General features: G+C 29.3%; 1 protein-coding gene across 1 annotated transcript in view; it reads right to left on the bottom strand.

Annotated features, from left to right (window-relative positions):
* Positions 1–361: 361 nt before the first annotated feature.
* The window catches only part of LOC107445618 (uncharacterized), a 27783-nt gene continuing 10035 nt past the window's right edge, over positions 362–18109 (bottom strand). The window contains exon 2 of the mRNA XM_021148770.4: positions 362–2041. Within this exon, the coding sequence (XP_021004429.3) occupies positions 779–2041 (1263 nt within the window). The 3' untranslated portion in view covers positions 362–778. The remainder of the gene's footprint in view (positions 2042–18109) is intronic.

Here is an 18109-nt window from a genome sequence, read left to right as displayed (position 1 = left end):
GGTTCCAATTGAATGGAATTCTATTTAACACTGTCGTACTTTTACGCGATATTATGGTTTAATATGCCATAATTATGGTCCAATGTTGAATCGAGTATTCTGAGATACACAACGGTGGAAAAACATATATTTTCAAGAAGCATGGCATGAAGTTTTAAAATCATAAATTTAATTCTACTTTTCTTATTGTATTAGTATTTTTTTGGTGAGTTTTGGAGGAACTATATCAGCTGTGTCAAACCTTTGAAGTTTTTTAAATTTAAATGTAACCTCTAAACAACTTTTTTTCAGCATGTTTATTGAAGTTCCTTTTTTTTTCACGAATTAGATAAATCCCTTTTTACAATTATATTTTTTCCACTTGCGTAACTACTAAATATTTCATTAATGTTTATTAGAATTTCACTCTGTATCATATTATTATTATTTATACTTTAAAATTAAGACTCATTTCTTTCAAAGTGAAACCAAGAACTGAATTCAACTAGCTTTTTGTTCGTAAATTTAACTATTTATTCTCAATCTTATTTGCTAAATAATAAAGCAAATATAAAGCACAAAATCAACAATCAACGCAAGTCTTTGAAATAACTTTTTGATGCATATCATATTCTGTGGGTATGTTGATGGCATTCGGTGCTTGAAAATAGAGGTTGGACTTCGCCGAGTTATCTAAATTTATTTTAAAGTAAATTGTCCGTTTTTAAAGCTCTTCAACTGATGAAATGTTTTATGATGGCATTCCTGGGCGAAAACATTTTTCGGGAAAGTTTGAACATTAATAATATCCTTTCCTGTTGGAATAGTTATTACCATATCCACTTCTGGATGATGACCAGCCTTTAGAGTTTCTTGGAGTGCCCCCTTTATAATTTCCTTGAAAGTTGCCAGAACCATATCTATCATATATATTGCCACCCCATACACCACTACTCTGTGGAATTGCGTTTATGTTGTTGTAATTACCATAGCCCTTTTGTCCACCAGAAGATCCGCCGTAACCTTTCTGTCCCATATAGGAACCACCATATCCTGAACCATATATTTGATTACCTAAACCACCACTAAGGCCTTGGCTTGGGTAACCACTTCCGAAATTGATACTACCATAGCCTTGTTGATTTCCTAAGTTTCCATAAGACCCACCATAGCTTCCCTTATCACCTCTGTAACCACCACCACCACCACCAGATGGCCAATTGTATCCCCCAGAACTAATCTGATTCCCACCGTACCAACCACTTTGTCCTCCGTATCCTCCTTGTCCACCATATCCACTTTGTCCACCTAATATACCTTGTCCACCAAATCCACTTTGTCCAACTAATATACCTTGTCCACCATATCCACTTTGTCCACCCAATATACCTTGTCCACCATATCCACTTTGTCCACCATATCCACTTAGTCCACTTAATATACCTTGTCCACCATATCCACTTTGAACACCATATCCACTTTGACCACCATATCCACTTTGACCACCATATATTCCTTGCCCGCCATAAGCACTTTGACCAAATCCCCCTTGTTGCAAGTATCCACTCTGTCCGTATCCGCTTTGACCGTAACCACTTTGGTATCCCCCTTGATTATAAGAGCTACTTCCTTTATAGTTACCAGAACCACCAGTCATAGGTCTCTGAACATTGCTTCCACCCCAACTTGATCCTCCAGAGGCCCAACCTTTGTTAGTACCATATCCAGGATTTTGATTGATTTGATTGCCTACGTAACCACCTTGATTAGTCAGGTATTGGTTTTGAGATCCACCTCCATAGCCAGTGGTGCGACCATATCCTCCTTGAGGTCTATTATTTGACCATCCTTTGCTGTTGCCACCACCACCAGAACCACCAGGATACCAAACTTGAGTACCATAAACTGGTCTTTGATAACCTGTCGCTTCTCGTACTAAATCTCTGGTACCTGATGTACTGACACTTTTAGCAGTCACATCTTCTCCTCGATCTCCCTTGCTGGCAGTTTCAGCCCATGTATAAGGAATGCATATGCAAGCTAAGAATACTGAGAACAGCATCTGAAAAGAATTAGAATATACCATTGAAGCTGCAGTAAAGCTTTTTGTTAAATAATATGCGATTATAAAATACATTTATGCAGACAGATAATATACTATTCGAAAATACACTTATACAAAAGGATAATACATTTATACAAATAGATAACATAAATATATATAAGATATTCGGGGGTTCCAGGTTGCTTTGATACCTGCACCATGTGCTACAATAAACGGGCGACCCCTGACCACTTGCTTGCTTGCCTGGGGCTCACCAGATAAAATATGTGGGTAATCCTGTGATGTTATTCGACTTTTTTAGGGTACACAAAATCATGGACCTACTTTAGCCCTGCTGATCTTGGTGATGTGCTGTAACATCTACATAAATCTATATGTGTAAAAAAATGAATGTCTGTGTGTTGGTAATATGTATTTTTGTTGGTAATATGAATGTTGGTAATATGTATTAATTGAAATAAAAAAAGTAGCTTCTGAACTAAAAAGCAGAAATAAGTAGAATAAGCATATAGTCGCGTTTTGGGTAACCGTAACAGAAATCAGCATATTATTATTGACACTAATGCTCAATTAATATTGATAATGTGTACTAATTGAAATAAAATAAAATAAGCTATGTGCTAAAAAGACAAGCTCATGGAGGATAGATTAATGGGAAATTTGTTTAAGAAAACCGTAAGAAATCGACTTTCACAGCTGACGCTTAATTCACATGTATCACAGACTGTAATATGCACTATTGGTATTATGGTAATTGGCGAATTGGTTTTGATCAGAGTTCTGCAACGGGTTTCCATAGTTTCAGAAAATATTTTTTTAAATGGTAGCTAAGATAGTGTAATAATATTTTAATGAATTAAAATTAAAAGAACTTTTTTCCGCACTACTTATAAATATTTTAATAGTAAATTAAAGGTCTGATATAGAAATGGTCATGCTCCAAAATCCTTATAAAGTTCTAATTATTATTATTTTTAAAAAAAATTTGCTTTAGCTTGCTGCTACTGACAAATATGTATAAATTGAAATGTTAGGTTATGTAATAATTACCAAATATACTAATATAGGTATAAAATATTACATCGATATATTTGGTGATGCTTAAAACTGCACCAGTCAGTTTTAATACCGATACGCGTCTTACAATCCCTCGAAAAGGTCATGTACCTGAGAAAATCACTTAATAATGATAAATTTTAACTATCATGATTAGGCAGCGAGCAATAGCATCATGTGAATACATTTTATCTTTATGTCGTTTATATGAATTACAAACAACTGGCTTTACTTACTTCTATAACGTAAAGACACCAATTACAACATAAAACATTAAATTTACAAATTTTTTTTAATTGTTTTAGCTATATTAATTAAAAAACTTAGAGGAATAACCAGGTAAGGGAAATTTTCAGAACGAAAAAAGAACACATCAATCCGAATTATTTTATTACCAATTTATTAGAAGGCTGGAGAAATAATTCTTTGCATTTTTTTTATTTACCGTTGCGTAATTTGAAATAAAAATCATGCAAGCATACTAAAAACTAATATGGATTAGTCAATATAAAAGTGAAATCAAAAACGGTTCTGTTACATTAAACATACCCATATTGACGAAACCACTTTATGTTATTTTATCTAATTCATTAATTCTCTTTAAAATTTAATTCACCTGGTTCTTCCATAAAGCTCTCTAATTGTGTCGGTATGCCTTTCAGTTTTGAACATGATTGCGTTGTGTTTCTAAGTACTGATTTATTGATTCTTTTCTGTTTTTATTCACCCCGTGCGAAGAACGGGTATTCAGCTGGTATATAACAAAAACAGACAAATAGTTAGTACTGATACATACTACTGAACGGGTTGCTTCACGCTTATTCTTAAAAAAAATTATTTTTTTGAAAATAAAAAAAAATTCTTACTTTTTACTAAAGCAGCTTTAATATAATACACAATTAATTGGGTTATAAATGAGAAATACTTTAGTACAGCTTTTCTTGAACCAATAAATTAAAAGCATAAATTCATATCCATTTAATCTATGCCAGTCTTTATTATTTTTGAGTCCTTATACATAATTTTTCTACGCCAGTCTTTAATTTTTCTGATTTTATCTATAATTTTTTTGGTGGATATGGGTAGGTTTGGTTCTCAGGGAGCCAGAGTGACTAATGAGTGAGTAGAAATGAATGAGTAGCTGAGTGGGTACTACAAATATTACCATGAACAAAGTTATTCGAATCCTCAGATCTAACGAATAGATTTTATATTTTCGTAGGAAGACCAGGTAAATTCTTCAAAACTTTTAATTGTACTCATTCAGAACATATTTTCAAAAAAAACAACATATTTTCAAAAACTCCTGCTTTTGTTTAGCATAAGAAATTTTCAACAAGATAGAGAAGAATTCCAAAATCTAAAAGAAAATTGTCTTAAATTGACGAAATTGACAGAAGCATTTGGAATACTATCATGGTGGTGGTAATATATTTTGCTCATACGTCTTTTTGATGACTCTCATAAAATTCTTCGTACCTGGTCGAGAGACGGATACTTGGAAGCGGGATTTTCCAGTCCTGAACCTTCTGAAGGATTTAGCTCCATAAAAACAATAATGAAATAACAATAATGAAACAGTTACCCGTTATTCTTTGAACATTTTTCTTGTTTGTGGCGCTGCTCGTACTTACACCCTATTTACACGAGGACTGGAAAAGGCGCTTAAAACCAGTATTTTGATGACAAAAGCCTAAAAAAAAAGGCTTGTCAAATGTACATCGTTCCAAATGTTAAAAATCCCAACCAGCCAGGATTTTCGAAAAATAACCCCATGACACAAATAGCCAATCATCACAGGCCTAAATTCAGCCTGACTCAAAGTAGGATTTTCCATCCTGCCAGGATTTTCGAAAAATAACCTCATGACGCAAATAACCAATCATCACGCGTCTGAATTCAGCCTGACTCAAAGTAGGGTTTTCAATCTTGCCAAGATTTTCGAAAAATAACCTCATGACGCAAATAGCCAATCATCACGCGCCTAAATTCAGCCTGACTCAAAGTAGGATTTTCCATCTTGGGAGGATTTTCGAAAAATAACCTCATGACGCAAATAGCCAATCATCACTGGCCTGAATTCAGCCAGACTCGAAGTAGTCGTCACCCGACAATATACACGTGAGATTTTTTTTTTCACTCTTTAATTTTTCATCAAAATAATGCAAAGTGCGTTACTTCAATCTAATATTCAAGTAACTACTGCTAGTAAAGCTGATTCCATTCATTTCTGCTTGGAAAATCGGTTGAAAAAGGGGTGCAAATAACTCTATAGCACTTTGTCTAAGGAACAAAATTTTCATCACTGCGTCATGCTATTTACATTGATGGTAGGTAAATTATTCGGACAAGTGCATCAGAGATATCAAACTTATAAACCTTCACTGTTTTCGGGGGTGATTAAATCCAATTCTGAATAGTTAATTTAACTTGTAAGTATATAACTTTTCTTTACTTTAATTACTGTTTATTTAAAATTTAATTTATGTAAAAAAGTGTAAACTGTAAACAAAATAAATACTTGGCTCAGATAACTTAAGAATACTAATTTGGGGACATAGTGCTTAGATGCCATTCCTGCTGATCCTTGAGCTTACAAGGCATGATGAAAAAAATATTTTATAATTTAAGAACGTGTAATAAGCTCCATTTTTTTTTTATGAAAGAGTGATGTAATCTAGAAAACATCACTGACGTTAATTTTTGAAGGAGAGAAAAAAAGTTGAATTGTCAACAGTTTAATTTATTAAAATGTCTAACATTAAACCAATGAGAAAAACTCATCTTTCAAAGTCCAGTTCTGAACGAACTAATTGAAATTTTTGACACATAAACTTTTATAACGACTTTGAATATTAATATATTGAATACATTTGGATTATTTACCGTTAATATCAAACAGAAGAAACAATTTTTATGAAAATAAAATTTTTGAAGTCTGCGTGACACTCAGCAATTCGTTATCGTTATAATTTTCTATTTAAAAGGCTGAAAAAACGAGAGAATAACCAATACCGAATTTTGAAACATGAATGTAATGTTTCTATGAATTATCTGAGACGGATAAAACACTTTCTAAAATTGATTTTGCTCACTTAACACGCTAAATATCTGTTTATCATAGCTTCTGAAGTTAGACTTTTAAAGGGATCTTTTAAATATTACATCAGCATTTTTTTTTCGATATTATTGAACCCTTTCCCCTCTGTCAGCAAATAAATAAATAAATCCTCCCAGGTTGAGAAGAGAAAATAGCAATACCTTGGGATCTTGCTTCAATTTGAAATAAATTTAAATAAAAATGTAACGCAATAAGGCAAAAGTTACATCTAAATTTATTTTATAAAATTTTGAGCAGTATATCCTCAGTAATCCTTTGAGATCAAAACTCTTTCCATCTGAAAATCTTGGAATAAATTTTCGAATTTTTAACCCTAATTTGTGATCTTTCACACTTTATTTTCTTTCTTGCTTTTTTTTTTTTTTTTTTTTTTTTTTTTTGCGTTTTTAGAAAATTGGGAAATTAAGGGGATTTTAATGTTTTACGCTCACACCCTCCTACCTCCCTCCATTTACCAACAAAATTACGTAAATCATAAATCATTGGTACCCATTAGGTACTTTACATAATATTTGAACGGCCCCTTAAGATAATTTTTAGTTATCACCTCACGTTATTTGACGAAAACAAGAATTCACTATTATGGTTAAAATCAGCTACCTAGACATGCTAATATATTTGTGTGTTTGCGTGTAATTTGTGTTGTAATTTGTTCAAATTTATTTTCAGTGCAGCAAAACGTGATTTTAACAAGTAAATGATTTCTGTAACTCATAGAGGAAAAAAACTTAGAAAGAGTAAAATTGGACTACTTATTGAATTAAAATTGAACTACTTAGAGTAAAATTGAACTACTTATCGTTGTGAATATGCATCCTAACAACTGGATATAATGAAAATTCACTTATACTGAACGCGTATTAAAATCAATATTATTCGAGTTATTTTTAACTACTGTGAATGAAGGGTGCTTTTCGAAGTTTTATCAACAAGAAAAATAAAAAAAGCCTTTTCATGTCTAAAATCTAAAGCAAAGCTGCTCATGGGAAAATATAGTTCGGCTACAAAACTGGCAAATAATTTAAATGTTTAAAAAAAAAAAATCTTAAATTTTTTAAAAACTTTTTTTCTAATCGTCAATTTCGGCGAGATATTTCCCCCTAGATGAAAATTATTCACAACATTTAATAACTGTTTTCATGAGCTCAGAGTTACAGATTAAAAAAAAAATAGTAATGATTTAATTCGCAGATATAATTAAACAGTGTAAATTTGCGGATGTTAGAAAAATTGGACATTCATTTGGCATAACTATAGTTAGCACAAATTCTTTTAAATAATTCATTCTGCTTTAAAGTTTTAAATAAGCTATATTAGTTTAACGATAGAAGCGTAGTGTTTAATAAGTTTAAGATTTTAATAGTGATCATGCACCCATTGTTTGAAAAAAAATTATAAAAAGATTCCCTTTCTTCTAATGAAGTTTAATTCAGATTAGTACGGTTCGCATTAATCGGAATTCAAATACTTTTAACTTTAATTCTACAAAGATTTTGCGTAGAAACGAAATTGCTTAGATAGGAGAAATGTAATTTAATTGAAAAATCAATTAAATATTACTTCTACTGATTTATAATAGAAGAAATACTTAATTGACTTTTAAGAATAGCTTATATAAGAGTATTTATATTAGAAAAAAGATCATATTTACACCAATGACCCATTACGTTATGACCACCCTGCTAATAACATGTAGGACCACCTTTAGCCCTCAAAACTGCTAGCACCCGCCGTGGCATTGATTCCACAAGGTGCTGATAGGTAGGGGAGAGTGGGGTCAATTGTAACATTTTTTAATTAACTATTTTTAACTAACAAAAAATCCAATATATTATTAGTATTAATTGACAGACGAGTAAAGTAGACTATCCTCTACCAGAAAAAAAATAAATACCTTATTTTAAATGTTATTATATTAGTTATTAACAATTTTTGGCAGTCTTGCACTTGTTACAATTGTCTCCACTTACGGGGTCAATTGTAACGGTTCATAAATTCAACTAAAACATAATTAATTATACATATTTTCAAAGTTGTGATATATTTTTTTATTGATCAAAATAATAGTGATATTTTAGGAGTAAAAATAATAATGAGCAGAGACCTAGAGGGTTAAACTTATAACTTTAAGGGGTTTAAAATTTTAATTTATGCTGTGAAAGGTGACAAATAAAATAATGCACATGCAACATAATATAAATGATATAGGAAACTGTTGGTGGTTCTTAAAGAATTAAGTAATGGTTTGTAAACATAAGAAATGGGACCTAAGGGGTTAAACAATTGCAATTGAAATTATGAATATTATTTTAAGCTGCTACAATCGTCCTTTTACTTACTGTTACAATCGTCCCTTTGCTTATTGTTACAATCGTCCCCAAGACGCCATTTCAGCTTCATTTGTTAAAAACAATGCTAGTTAATTAACAAAACTAATTTTTTTAAATATTAATTAAGGTGTCTACTTACATATTCGGTTAATAATTTTTATTTGTTTAAACAAAATTACTTTGTTACAATATAATATTCTAATACCAAAAAAAGTACTTACGTAGCGTGAAAATAACTTTTGTGATGTAACTCTTTAAAAAGTACATAAAAATGGTTGCCAGAAGGGGTGTACATGTAGATTTATTAAATACACATTGTGCGCCACCTAAGAACCAACTCTAGAACTCAACACTCGAAATTTTTGCTCTGTTACAATCGTACCCTGTTGCAATTGACCCCACTCTCCCCTAGTCTGAGGTATCTGGTACCAAACGCTCACCAACTGGTCCTGCAATTCCCTCACATTTCGAGGGGGTAGCGTGGCAGCAGGAATTTGGTTTTCCAAGTAGGACCACAAATGCTCTATTGGATTAAGGTCAGGTGAATTTGGGGGCCAAGACAAGACTTGAAAGTCACTGGAATATTCCTCGACAATTCGACCCTTATGACATGGTGCATTATCCTGTTGGTAAACACCATCCCCCGCAGGAAAAACTGCTGCCATGAATGGGTGAACCTGGTGTGCAACTATGTTCAAGTAGCTTACAGATGCCAGGGATTGTTCTGTGAATATCATGGGTCCTAATGTACCCCATGAAGACATTGTTCCTGGGCGAGAAACCAGGAAAACCTGGGCGAGTCCATTGTTATAGATGGAGGGTGGTTATAATGTAATGGCTCTTCGGTGTATATTATAATTTACTTTGAGAAAAGTTGTTAGGTAACTTCTAAAGAATTTTTTCGCGTGTTTTATTTGAATAAAGTCATAGACCAGTAAAATTAATTCAAATAAACGGCCACACTTGGAAAAATGTTGCGCACAGCTGATAATTGATTTAATAACTTCGTTTTACTTCTTAATGGAATGATTGAAAATCATTATGATTGAAAATCCTCTAGAAAGCGAGCTTTGACCCAAAAATGCTATAAAAAAAATTTAATAGTTTTTCGAAGTTTACTTGAAAAAATGTTTATTTTATAATAAATAAATAAATGAAAATAAAATCGCATTAAAACCGAATGCAGAGCACTGAAACTCTGTATCAATAGCCGAATATATGAGATAAACTTTCGTAAAGCAAATGTTAGTAGTATAAGAAATAAAGACGCTAAATTTAACTAAATAATTCCAAAAGCGGTAAGATATTACCTGATTTAAACCTTCATTCTCTTCAAAAATATATAAACAGCAAAAAACAGTCGACATGATACAAGCTCTCAAAAACAGGAACCCATATGTTTCATTTTGGTTTATTTATTTATTTATTATTATTATTATTTATTTTTTCGGTTTTGGCTGGCAAGTCTTGAAAATGGGAGCCCATTTTTAAGTGCTTAAAATATGCCGACAGCTATTACCAATTAATATATTTTTGAATCGAATGAAGCTTTTAATCAGGTACAGACGCTAATTTATATTTTTATGGAAAACAATTTCGTCATTTATAAATCATGCATAAGAAATTCATCCTAATTTACTAGACAGAAGGTCCTATTATAAATTCTTAGATCCTAGCTTTTTCATAAATTAAAAAAACAACAACAGATAATTGCATAAAAGTTAATGATTACGATAGATAATACTTGGAGATAGCATTTAAAAGTAACTTTTTGTTATTTTCAACCTAGTGACAAAGATTTTACTCGGAGCAATAAGCATTAATCCAACTTTCCAGTGGGAATAAATACTACTTTATGGTAGCTCTCAGCTTAATGTGAAATTACAAAATCGATAAAATCCCATCATTAGTAAAAGAGTTGTAATCCATCTACCATTACAGCCACTCTCACAAATTAAATCAGAGGCATAACGAGTGCAAAACTATTTATTCCAAAACAAAAAATAAAATAATGAGGTTTGGAATCAACAGGTACTTTTTCGAAAAATCATCAATATAATCGTCAGGGAATACATTTTTCACCTGGCTCAAAGTTTCTTCTTTTGTTCGATTTTAGAACGAATATCCCTCAGGTAAAAGGGGGAGGCAAAGAGTAACAAAGGGCTCACCCACGCGAGATCACGTGTTAACGAGACTTAGTTACTGATGTAACCATGGAAACCAGACGATCACATTTATTTTGGAATAATAAATTCCTCAATGAGCTCCAATGATACCTGTTCTTGAGAAAGAATTTCAATTCCTTTCGCTATCGCTTTTCCCTTTCCACTCAAGCTTTAGATTTTGTCGCTGTGATGGAGAATTTGGAGTTTTATGGTATTGTGTGGCAACGGTAATTTAGAATCACAAATACTTTGGGAAACATTGTTTTCAGTATTTCCCTTTCACATAGTTTTGAAGATGTTTGCAATTTTATTTTCAAAAGAAGTAAATAATTCATTTTTTAATTTACGTGATAAATCTGAATATAAAGAAATAGGAAATGCGAATGTTTTTCTAAGTAAAAATGACAAAGAACCATTCGTTATTTTTATTTATAACTACCATTAGCTATCAGCTGGTTTTAGTTTCAAAATTATGCAATACTAAGTATGACCTACTGAAATAAAGATACCTTAATATTGCATAAGGATTTTTTTATCGCTACTTTTTAATTTTCAAACTTAAAAGCAGTGAAAAACTTTAATTTAATCCTTTGACCCAGAATTTTTATTCAGCATATTCTTCAAACTTTTTTCATTATTCTATCATTTTCCATTATTGGTCAAAATAAAAGAAAAGTAATATGTTTAGCATTTTAATAACTTATTGTTATGAAATACAGAATGAAACATCGAGTTCTTTTTCTGAGTGAAAGGTAAGAAACTCCAATCACGGCTCACTTCATAACTATAATTTTTCGAATGTGCATTTATTTGCAGGTATTTAGATCCAGAAAAAACAGTTTTTCATCGTTGAAATTCCTTTAATTTACAAAACCAGTTATTGATAATTTTTTGAATATGTATGAAATCTTTTTCTCGAGCTACTGTTTTGGGATTTTATATCTTAGTATTAATACAATTCCGGTAATCTAATAGATTATTTTAGTAACTATTAGACTTCTTTTAAAAAATTAATAAATACCAAAATATATTTTTGCTTGTAATTAGAGACTCAGGAAAAAGGGACATCATTGACCCATCTGAGTCAAATGGTTAAAAAAATTTAAATTTTTAAAAATAGTTAAATGGTAAAACTATACAGTTTAAGATGTATCCTATTGAAATATAGTCACCATGTTTTTGAGTAATTAATATTGTTATTATTACTCTACTGTTATCAATCCTTGAAAATGGCGAAATATTTGAAAGAAATAAAAAAAATTTCATTTTTGAAAATAGTTAAATACCAAAACTATGCATCATAAAATGTGTCCTACTTAATTAAAGCCACCTTAATTTTGCCTGATGGATATTTTTATTGTTACCTTAATTACTTACCTTACTATTTTCATTTTTTGATAAAAGTTTGGATCAAAAGAGTCTGGTTGAAAATTATTAAATGGTGCGCAAAATAAAAAAAATAGTGCATCTGTGCAACTTTTGATGTAGTGTTCAGATTTTTACGTAACAAAATGAAATCTCAATTATTAAAAAGGTATGCTTTAAATACGCAAGAAGATTTGACATTTCGTAATTCTTTTTCATTATAATTTTTTTCATTTTAAGCCTATGCATAAACCAAGAACAAATTCAGAGCTTGATTGAATTTAATTTTAAGACTTTTGGTGATAAAACCGGGAAAAATTGACATTAATATATTCAAAATGATTAGTAGTGTTTCTTTGGCTAGTTTTCAATTATTAATGAGCCTTATTTATTAATCCGCCAAACGAAATTTCATTATTTAGTGTTCTATAGGCACCGAAACTTGGTAACCGCTAGATCAGATATTGTTCCTGTGATATAAAAAAGAAACTTTCTGTGCTATAAAAAAGAAAGAAGAAAAGAAATTATTTTGAATTCATTTTATACTAAAATAAAATAAAAAATAATAAATTAGAATTTTGCTTTTTGTTAAAGTTTCAAACCTTATGTTTTAATCAACGATCTTTCATCTAACACCGCTTTAAAAAAAATAATGTTTTCTTTCCAAATGGATTGTAAGCTTTTGGAAAGGATTTATTTTATAACTAATCTAACTTAAAAGTCTTAATTTTGAAAATTTAAAATACAAATTACTTCAAAACAAACGAAAAATAAAAACAAAATGAAAACTAGTTCAATGAAAAGTACTAGGATCGTGGAATAAGTATACAAATTTTCTATACGACAAAAAAATTTATATGATTTAAAGAAATAGTTTGAGCTGGAAATATTCAAAACTGTTGTACTGTAAAATTAACACTGCTTAAAGATCTGTTGTTAGAGATAATAAGCTTGAAACATGTAATGTCTATCATGACAAGATCTTAGAATTTGAGGGCTTTAGATATTCTTAAAGTAGACGGAATTTTGAGTGGCAATGAAGCAATTTCGTCCAAAATATCACAATTCTACTGGTAGAGATCAGGAAAAGATGGGAATGTGGATTTGTATCGTTATTCAATATATAATTCCATTTGAAATTTGAGTCTAAATTTTTTTTAAAGTGATTCAAATGTGATGGGCAATAAATTCTTTCATGAGATAAAATAAATATAAATTCTGCTTGAATTGATCGAAAAATAAGTGAATCTTGTATTGGCACAGAACTTCAGTTGAAAATTGAGAACTATAGCTAGTCATAAAGTGGTTGAAAATCAATTGTAAGATTTTTATCTCAACAATCACAAAATCTATGAAATGAAAACATAATGATAACTAAAATAAAAATATTTAATAAGAACTGTTTAATAAAAATATGCAAAATAAAGGGAATAATTCGGATTTTTTATTTCAAAAGTATAGTTCCAACTTTATTTTTGCATGCTACAGCTACAGACAGAAAATTATTCAATTAATTTCAATTTATTTATACTGAAAACTTTCTATAAAAGTTTTAAAAAAAATTTAATAAAGCAATTTAATAAAAATATGCAAAATAAAAATATGTAATTATTTAATAAAAATATGCAATATAAAGGAAATAATTCGGATTTTTTATTTCAAAAGTTTAGTTCCAACTTTATTTTTGCATGCTACAGCTACAAACAGAAAATTATTCAATTAATTTCAATTTATTAATACTGAAAACTTTCTATAAATGTTTTTAAAAAAATTTAAAAACATGATTAAACAATAAGATCATTGATTTCAAGCAAATATAATAAAGAAATTATTATACGTCTAATAAAAGATTCCAAACAATTTATAAAAAGTATTAAACGTTCTGCCTGAACCTATTATTTTGGGATATAAATTTTAATCTACTTGCTTCCTAGGGAAATTCACAAAAGAATTGAATATGTTGAATATGTAAATGTTAAAGCTTTTCATAAATTATTTTTTATCATTAAATGTTACAAAGCGAATGTAGACAATTAATATTTAAAAAAATGCATATTTTCAATTTCTCTGAAAAGAGCTTTATACTTCGAGTATTTTATCAAAAGAGCCTCTCGGTGTTTAAATTTAATTTAGAAATATATTTGAAAAAAAAAACACTTTTCCGTTGAATTTATTTATTTTGTCAACTCTGATAATGAAACTTTACTATTATTAGTGATGTTAAACATTTTAGTAGTTTGTTTATTTTGCCATGAACAGTTTTGAAATAATTTAATTTATTTCAAGATTCCAAAATTGCGTTATTTTCTTTTACACAATTATTATATTAAAAATATGCTGTCACGTTTTAATTCAGTTCAGTTTTAGCTCTTCAGCATTCGTTTTGATAAAAAAAGGCTTGAATTATATCTAAGTTTAGAGACTCATTGCATTCTTCATTTAAATATATTTACATTATGTATTCAGTTTATTTATAATGAAACGTTGAATAAATATAAATGTACTTTTAGTTCAACTTTTAATGTAGTTAAATTTTTAATTAATATTAGATGCTTTCATTGTACTTTCTTTCGACATTTAACACACAATCAATTTTGTGAGAAAAAAAAAGAGAAACAAAATATTATGAATATTTTTGGACATTCAATACACATTATGATTAGAATATACAATTACAGATAATTTTAATTGAGTTATGAAATGAAACATAAAAAGAATAAAAATGAATTTAAATAAGCATTTATTTTTATTTTTATTGGAGTTCCTTTAGAGTTTTAGGAAATAGCAAATTATCTCTAACGTATATTTTAATCATTTTTTTAAATACATAATTAAATATTATTCTCTATTATAAATTATAATTACATTAATTAATAATACAGAAAGTTTAAAATAAATTATTAAACACATAATTATTATTCTTTAAAATACTAAATTAATTTGCATATTTTTATATTCTTTTCGCAGATTCTTTTCGCCTGATCCACCACTGCTCTAGACAATAAAATCGTAAGATTTTCTTTTTTCGTTTGTTTATTTTGAGTTAAAGTTTAATTATCTGACATTTTCAAGGTTTTAAGAATTTTCCGTACTTTTGCAACATTTAATATTGATTTAAAATTTATTATTGAATAATTGGGATTTAGACAGTAATATGTTAGCACACTTTACATTAAATTCTATTTTCTACATCCTGCATCTCAAAAGCAGTTAGTTCATTGTAAAAAATTGCGGATTAAATTACGGTAAAAAGTACCGGCCCCGTTCATTAAATTTATTTTTACCGGAACATGTTACGAAACAAAACATCTGATGTAACTTAAGTTCTAAACTAATAATTACAGTAAAATTACTGAATAACTCTAATCAAATAAATACTTCTGTACAAATTACGGTATAATATTTTACGGAAGAAAACGTATATTACGGCAAAATGAATTATGTGGATGATTCACCCGAAGTGTATGTACTTTGTACTGTAATTTGATTCGGAATATTTTACAGTGTCAACTGCAAAAAATTCCATTTCTGTTTCTGTGGGGTCACCTGTAATTGAATTCAATAGATAGTATTAGAAAAAAAAATATTTTTATTCAGAAGGAAAATTATTATTATTCAGAATTAAATTATTTTTATTCGGATATAAAATAAGTTTCAGTAACTTCTAGTTACTGTAGTTTGAAGGAAACTATTATTTAGTTAAACCCACAAAATAAACCTATGAATGCATTAAATTGAAAATATAATTAATAATTAAATTAAAAACGCATTTGGTTAAATTTTTAAGATACATGCTGTCACTTTTTAATCAGTCTAATTATTCAATAAGCTGAATATTAATAGATATAATTTAATTCTAATCTCAGAGACCCGAAGTCACTTTATGAAAATGAATAATGGGTTGCTTCACATTAAATTAGATCCTTCGTCTAAATTTTGAATTATCATGCAAGTTCAATCTTGATAATTAAATTGAGATTAATACGAAAGTTTCTATCCAGACAGTGCGAAGCAAACTGTTTTATTAGAGATTAGATAAATTGCTTTAATACATTTTTCAGAATGCATTGCTGCTTGATATAAGTGTAATGCGTTTGAATTAAACAAAAACAAAATGGCAACTTGTGTTTGTAAAAACCTATTTAATCTTTCATTAATGAAATATCTTTAATGCTTCTCAAATCCTTTAAATCCCTAGTAAATATTCTAAAATCATTGACTCACTTTTAAATGTTTACCACAATCGAGTAATGCCACAGTAATTTTTATTAAACCTATATGACTTCTAAAAATTGCTTTTGACAAAAAAAAACTATAAATAAAAATTTTTCCTGGAGGAAAAAAATGCTCCTTTTCTTAAAGAAATTGAGCGGCATTTGCATACCAAGAAAATATGCATACAAAACTCAACCAGGTTTCCCTCAGACGAAACAGCCGCACACTCAGAAAAATGTATACACAAATATTGATCTAAGTTGATCCAATTTTTCATCAGACGCTGCAGTCTCATATTAAAAAAACATGAATGCAAAATATTGTATTGATTCAACAAAGCTTTCATCAGACACTTCAGCCTGTTATTAAAAAATATGAATGTAAAATAGGGTAGTAATTCAGCTAAATTTTTATTAGACACAAAGGTTTCATATAAAAAAAAACTACGCTTGTAAAATTTGGTTGATATTCAGCTAAAATTTCATCAACAGCGGCAATGTCGTATTAAAAATATATGGACGTAAAATGTGGTAGTGATTCAGCTATATTTTCATTAGACGCTGAGGTCTCATATTAAGAGAATATGCATGTAAAACATGGTAGAGAATCAGCTAAACTGTTATCAGAAGCTGCAATCTCGCATTGAGAAAAATTCAGCGTTAAATATGGTAATATTTAGCAAAATTTTCATCATGCACTGCATTCTCATAATATGAAAATTTGATTGTAAAATATGGTAATAATTCAGCTAAGCTTTCATCAGACACTACAGTTTCATATTATGAAAATATAAGTGTAAAATATAGTAGTGATTCAGCTGAGCTTCCATCAGATGCTGCAGTCTATATTAAAAAAATATGAATGTAAAATAAGGTAGTGATTCAGCTAAATTTTTCTCAAACGCAACAGTCGCATGTCACAAAAACATACATGAAAATATGGTTGGGATTAAGTCAAGTTTGTTTCAGACATTGCAGTTGCAAGAAAATATGCACACAAATATTAGTTTTGTTTCATTCAATTTTTCTTCAAAGTCCGCAGTCAAATATCAAGAAACTATAGATGCAAAATATGGTAGAACTTCGTCCAATAATCCGTCAGACATCGCCAGTTGTCATTGCAACTCTGATTTTAAGTAAAGATACTACTGTCGATACATCGAAAGATCGTCTACTTTTGTGCACTACAATATTTGTGATTATATGCATTTAAATCCGTTTTATTGTAATGCAGTTCAAAAATATGTTTCGCTCTATGGCTACTTCGTTTGTGAATTTGGTTATATGTAAATTGAAATATAGAAATAATTCCAAAAATAAATTGCAAATAGATTTAATTGATAAGTGAACTGAAAACTAAATTTTTAGCGTTTTAAAATAGCGTTTAGAGAAAAATAAATAATAAAAGAAGCTTAATTCTAATATATTCTTATTGAGGATTTTAATTATGTGTACAGAATATTAATCAGGTCGAAATCCAACAAGAAAGAAAGGTCAATTCTATTAGTAATTACAAATTTCCGGTAACACTCATTTTCAAAGAAAAATATCATACACGCTAATTTGACATCATGAATTTCAGAAACTAGTCATACATATTAAATTTTCAGTTCATGATTTTAACAAAATTATTGTATTACTTGATGACTTTCTTTTTAAAATTATAAATTTAATAAAATTGAAATTTTGTATGAATTTCAAAAAAATTATTTGAGTGCAAGTTTTCATAACGTCATTTAAATACATTAGAGCTATTTTTACTCTCATGCCATTTCAATTAATATTAATATTTGATTTTATAATGCCATTTAAAT

Source organism: Parasteatoda tepidariorum, chromosome 6, assembly GCF_982258835.1.
Source record: "Parasteatoda tepidariorum strain Cologne lab strain chromosome 6, Ptep-v5.0, whole genome shotgun sequence".
Taxonomy (NCBI): Eukaryota; Metazoa; Arthropoda; class Arachnida; order Araneae; family Theridiidae; genus Parasteatoda; species Parasteatoda tepidariorum.
Note: the sequence above shows the minus strand (reverse complement) of the source record. Positions and strands in the feature narration are given on the sequence as shown.